Here is a 5,847-nt window from a genome sequence, read left to right as displayed (position 1 = left end):
CTAAAACATTATACCAAGTCAGTTCATGAAAGTCCTACTATTTCATTCATTAGGGGCACCCCCCAGTTAAGATTTATGCTAAGAAGGATTTGTTGCAGAAGCCCTAATTGTCTAGATACGCAATTGGGACTGTAAGATTTAGACGATGTCTTGTTGTTCATACACACAGGTCTTAAGCTGCATAGCGAGATCTTAGCCAAATCAAAGATGTCAGCGTGTGTCGATTGAAGGATTCCGATGGGAACAAAATCCTTAGATAAAATTTGATCCTAGTTGATTGATCGGATGTTGAATAAAATATAAGCGCACAGGCATGTCAAAAGTTTTAGTTGAAGCTACAGGTAGCAAACTAGCAATTCCCATAAAAACTTTTCCGGTTATTATTCCACGAGGAATGGAGCTCTTGCGAAGAAACTACGAAAAATAAACTCTTGTCCACAAATTAAGAATGGTCGACACATCAAGAAGAGTGGGAGTAATCATCCCCAAGGGAAAACAAATTCATTGGTAATTAAAAGCCAATAACATAGGAATCAGAAAATGAGTTCTATATCAGACTTCATGTCAATTATTGAAATAAAAAACATTATTATAGGTTTTGTAAAAAAGAAAATTATAATATTTGAAATTTATTTGAAAAGCCAATTGCAAAATAAAGGGTCAGAACAACGAAACAAAAATTCAAATTGATGAGTTAGTTACAATATGTTTGTATGTCAAACACCCATTTTTCAATGAAATTTAAAATGTCAAAGCTTCCTTCACAATAAACTACAAAAACAAACTCTTTCATCAAACCCTCCTTTGATCATTATCAAAACCATTTCTTTCATTGTTATGTTTCAAAGAGCTTCACCATTATTCATTCCATTTTCTTGTTCCTTCCTCATTAAGCTATTGGCTACATAAACCACCTTTCATCATTGTTCTGCAATTATTCATACCCGTTTCACATTCCTCTTTCTCTTATTCTCATGCTAGCCGGTGCTCCGGGGGCATTGGTTAAGGAAGCCAAAAAAGAAATTTTGAGTCAAAATTGAAACTTTTTAAACTTTTAATGTATTGAATACACAACTTTTAATATAAAATACTACTATATTTGATTATTTTAACCGGTGTCCGAGAACACTGGTTAGCATTTCCCATTCTCTTATTGCAACAACTGAGGTACATGTGTTCTCTTTTCCTTCTTCCTTTGTTTTTCTTATAAGTATAAAAATGGAGTTGTCGCGTCGTAACCGAAGTTCATTAAAATAGGGAAAACATCGAAAAAAAAACCCTTTAAAAAGAAAAATTGGCCCTTAAAGCTAAATTTTAGATTCATAAGCTGTTTATGCTTAGAGAAGGATTTAGCACCCTACAACATTTGTTAAAAATGGTTATCTCTAATTAATTGTGCAAGATTATTAACTTTAAAAATATTTATTTCTCGTTTTTATTAAATGCGAATAAAAATTAAACAATAAATTAAAACATTGTTTTTTAAATGAAGAGACAAATAAGTTTTTTTCATTATTTTTTTTTTGAAGGAAGTTTTTTTCATTATTTTACTTGACAAAAGTGGTTTCTCTTTTTCATTTGTCAAAAATAAAACTGGTTTCTTTCTCTTACGTGTCTCCGGTTGCAATTGAGAATTCAAATTATTTATGAGTATAAAATACTTATGTGTTGGTTGATTTTAAAGAAAAAAATATTGTTTTGATAAATGTGATTAAAAGGGTTTATTTTTTATTTTTTATCAAATACAGAAATAAAATTGCAATAATGGGAGAATGCTCAAACCTTAATACAACGAAATACCATATAAAAAGGGATATTTACAACAACAAAAGTTTGCGGTTAGTAAGTGTAATGTGGAGGAAGGCCTGCCCCTCCAGAGGAAGGCTTCTAGTAACCGGCTTTAACTCTTTCTTTTAATCAATTAGGTTCAGTTGTAGAATATAGTAGATGGTGATATTAACTCTTTATTTTGATTAATTAGGTTCAGTTGTCGAATACCATTGATGGATTTCTGAGGAGGCGTTCGATGTTCATGACGCTGAACTCATGACTATTAAGAGTGTAATCTTGGAATGGCGTTCCACTGTCCTTCCGAAAGAGGAAGGGGCTTCTAAAACCATTATCATTGTTCTCTGTGTAAAATAAGATTATATGGTAGGGACCAAGTTTTTCCAAGTGAATTGTGATTATTATTGTTGGAAACTTATATGGCTGAGACCAAATTTTTTTAAGTTGAATTGGGATTATTATCGTTGTAGCTTGCACCTAAGGCGCTTAGACAAACTACTGAAGACACTCCAACCGAAATATAACTGAAGCACCAATTAACTGTTCTGATTCAAAGCTCCTGTGAAATAATAAAGTGTCTGTAAATGATATCAAAAGCTGAATCATCAAGCTTAATGTTGGGAGAAAGATAGTAGAACAATCTCTTATCACTACAAAAAAACGCGTTAATTCTGGCGGTTTTATACCGGCGGTCCATGTTAACCGCCACTATAACCCGTGTATTGCGGCAGTTTTATTGGCTGCCGCTTTTTACTGTACATTGCGGCGGTTTCGACTGCCGGTATTAACAAAATATTACCGCACAATTAACCTTGTTTATTATGGCATTTTAGACCGCCAGTATTAACGTTTTTAATTTTTTCAACTCCACAACATTTGGCGCACTTACTTCCCTCTTTTTTTTTTCCCTAAAATTGTAGAAAATCCCTTTCCTTTTCTTTTCCTCTTTTTTTATTTTTTTTTATTTTTTTTTCCCTTAACACATAAAATAATATTTTATAAGAAAAAAATTTATTCTTTTTCTCACAAACCATAAGGGCATCGCGACTCATCTTCTCCCTCTCATCCTCTCATCTTCTCACCGGCGTTCCCTGCAGGTGTCGTCTCTCCGGAAACCGCTTTCCTTTCCGTCACTCTACATCTCACTTCCTTCTCAGGTCCTCTCTCTCTCTCTCGCTTTACCTTTTTTTTTCCGTCAATTTGTGTCGTTTTGTGATTCTTGGATTCATGGTTTCCGTCAATTTTTAGTTGATTAATAAGGTTCACTTTTGATTATTTAAATACAAAACTGCAATTTATAATTGTTGATTATCCCTAATTTTGATTTCCCAAACCCTAATTTAGAATTGTTGATTCTTCTCTTTGTTTGTCCAAAGAGAATTGTTAATCCTAATTTGTCTGAAAAAAATGATGAGTTAATGGAAAAAGATCCTGAATATTGCATAGATGCTGGTTCTTTTGGCAATTTTTTTTAGATTTATCAACCTTTGATGTGAACCTAATCTCTTTGTACAATGTGTTCTCAGCTGCCACAGAGATCCTAGACTAGCTCGTGTGGTGCTATTTTGCAGCAGAAGCATACATCCATATTCGGATCTTCCGCTCTCTCATCCTCTTCTCGTTTTTCTTCCTGATCTCGTCCCTGCTTCCTCTAAGACCTGCAACTGGAGTTATCCTCCTTCGAGACTTAAAAGGTATCGTTTGATTTTTCTTTTATCTTTGCCGAATCATTGAAATTTTGAACTCGTAGAGAAAAATCGAGATTGAAACGTAAAAAGAAAACTTGTTTTTCCTTTTTATATAGGAGGTGGATTTGATCTTTTACTGTTTGAATCTTGTATAAGTTGCATAACGACTATTTCTTGATCCAGTTTTTATTTTTGTTGGGATTTTTATGCTGAAAATTTGATAATGTTATGTTTTTCATTGTTAGATGTTGATTTTTTAGTGTAGTTTAGATTTTCAATTGGAAATTGAAACTTATGGAGTTTTAAATTTTGACCAAAATTATTCTGTCAGGTGACTGAGTTGGGCCTTAGAGCCTAACTATAATGTAACATTTTTGCCTTATGGTAACAGATTTTGCCTTATGGAATTGAAACTTGGATTAGAGATGGTTGTGGTTGGTAGGGAATTGAAACTTGGATTAGAGAGCGTTAGAGGTACTAAGCTCCTATACTAAATTAGGTACTAAATGTACAAAGACTAAAACTGAAAGTGTTAAGTTTGGTTATGTACAAAGACTAAAATTATTTCTGTCAATTTTTATTCATATTATATGTTATCAGCAACTTATGTTCTATTAAAACTAACAGTGTTAAGTTTGGTTATGGAAAACAGAACACAATCTTATATTTACCATAGGCCTCACCTTTGTATGATGGGTTCATATGATATATTGGGTGATTATGGCCATAACTTTCTATAGCTTTTTGTGCATCATATCAGGTTTAAGTATGCATAGAATTCTTTGGATTAATAACATTATTTTTGCTTGGTCTCTGGTGAGGTAGCAGGTTAGTCTGTTGGCAGTAGTTTCTAATTAGTGTCATTGTTGAATGGCTTAGGCATGCTCTGGTGCCTCTTTGGCTAAGGTTGTGTATGTAGTGATTTCTAATTCACTTCCTTCCTCTTGATTTGTTTCATATTAGCTGGTGGATTTGGTGACATGCTCTCTTTATCCTCTAAGCTCTCAAATTCAGAATTTTGGTCTTTATTCTTCCCTTTTTTAACTGCTAATGTAAGTTTTTGGACTGCTATGGATCTTAAAATGGAGATTTGTATTCCAAAAATCATTATGGTGCTTACTATTACTCTAAGGGATTTAATGCGGCAGCAATTGTGGTTCTATTTGTTGGTTGTTTTCTTCGGTTTAGTTTTCTGTTTGCTTCAGTTTCAGTTTTCTTACTTTCAGTCTTATTTAACATTCTCCTTGTATTTATATTGGTGAAGATTGGTTGTATTTATTGTATTGCTTTAGTGTTAACAATATTCTTGGTATTTTATTCTAGTGTTTTCTCACTAATCTTCAGTGGTGTTGACTTCACAAGAACAACAAGGAGGTTGACTATTATAAGGATTCTTACATTCTTTCATTTTATACAGCTCGTTCATGAAATTGTTCACGTGAATCATTTGTGGAATCAACTTGGTTCACTCACATTACATTGTACCTTGTAAATGGTAGTTAAATATGCTTGACATATGTAGCTAGGTACTCTGATTTCTTGTCTTATCTCTTGAACCTTGTAAATGGTATATTTTTTCTTTTAGTAAAAATCATCCTTGTTTCTTAACCTAAAAAGTTTTAGGAGCATATAAATCTTTATGACCAATGTCATGTACTGATGGCAGTTCCTGTTTTGGTTTAATAGTTGGTGTTTTTCAGTTCTTCATATCGTTTTATTTTTCAATTATGTGTAATGTATTACAATCTATGCAGTTTTGTTTCAGTACTTTGGGAGAGTTGCATAGAAAGACAAGTGCTCAATGGGGGATTGTTTTTGAAACTCAGGTTCCTCTTTCGCTTCCTCTTTTAATGCTTTTTTATCAAGTTCTATTGTTTTGTGACTTAGCATTATGTGAACCTTATTTGATCTATGTGTACGTGTGTGTGCGTGCGCGCGCGCGCATGTATCAGAGAAGTTCAAGAAGAGCATAACATTAAGGAGATAACGAGGACCATACATATATATGAAGAAGAGAACCCTACAAAATAATTGAAGAGCATAAGTTTACTTTATAAATATTCATGGTTGCTGAACTATGTTACACATTGTAATATTACAATTTATGTAAAAAAAATGATTTGTTAGTACTAATAATTGTTATTTAGGTGAATCATTCAGGTATTTTTTTTTTTATAAAAGTGACTGTTACGGCGGTTCAAACTGCCACTATGTGTTTTTTTTCTTAAACAATGGGCATTACGGCAGTTCAAACTGCCACTATGTGTTTTTTTTCTTAAACAATGGGCATTACGGCAGTTCAAACTGCCACTATGCTCAATTTTTTTTTGCTGAAAAAGTGTGTATTATGGCGGGTTAAACCGCCGGATTA

General features: G+C 33.1%; 1 protein-coding gene across 1 annotated transcript; it reads left to right on the top strand.

The window, feature by feature from the left end:
- Nucleotides 1-313: 313 nt before the first annotated feature.
- Nucleotides 314-5,628, top strand: LOC25496569 (uncharacterized). The gene is made up of 5 exons (XM_024786483.2): nucleotides 314-341; nucleotides 2,792-2,945; nucleotides 3,315-3,482; nucleotides 3,868-3,950; nucleotides 5,231-5,628. The coding sequence occupies exons 1-5, from the start codon at nucleotides 314-316 to the stop codon at nucleotides 5,260-5,262; spliced, it is 465 nt and encodes a 154-aa protein (XP_024642251.1). The 3' UTR covers nucleotides 5,263-5,628.
- Nucleotides 5,629-5,847: the final 219 nt, after the last annotated feature.

The sequence above is a fragment of the Medicago truncatula genome, chromosome 6, assembly GCF_003473485.1.
Source record: "Medicago truncatula cultivar Jemalong A17 chromosome 6, MtrunA17r5.0-ANR, whole genome shotgun sequence".
NCBI lineage: Eukaryota > Viridiplantae > Streptophyta > Magnoliopsida > Fabales > Fabaceae > Medicago > Medicago truncatula.
Note: the sequence above shows the minus strand (reverse complement) of the source record. Positions and strands in the feature narration are given on the sequence as shown.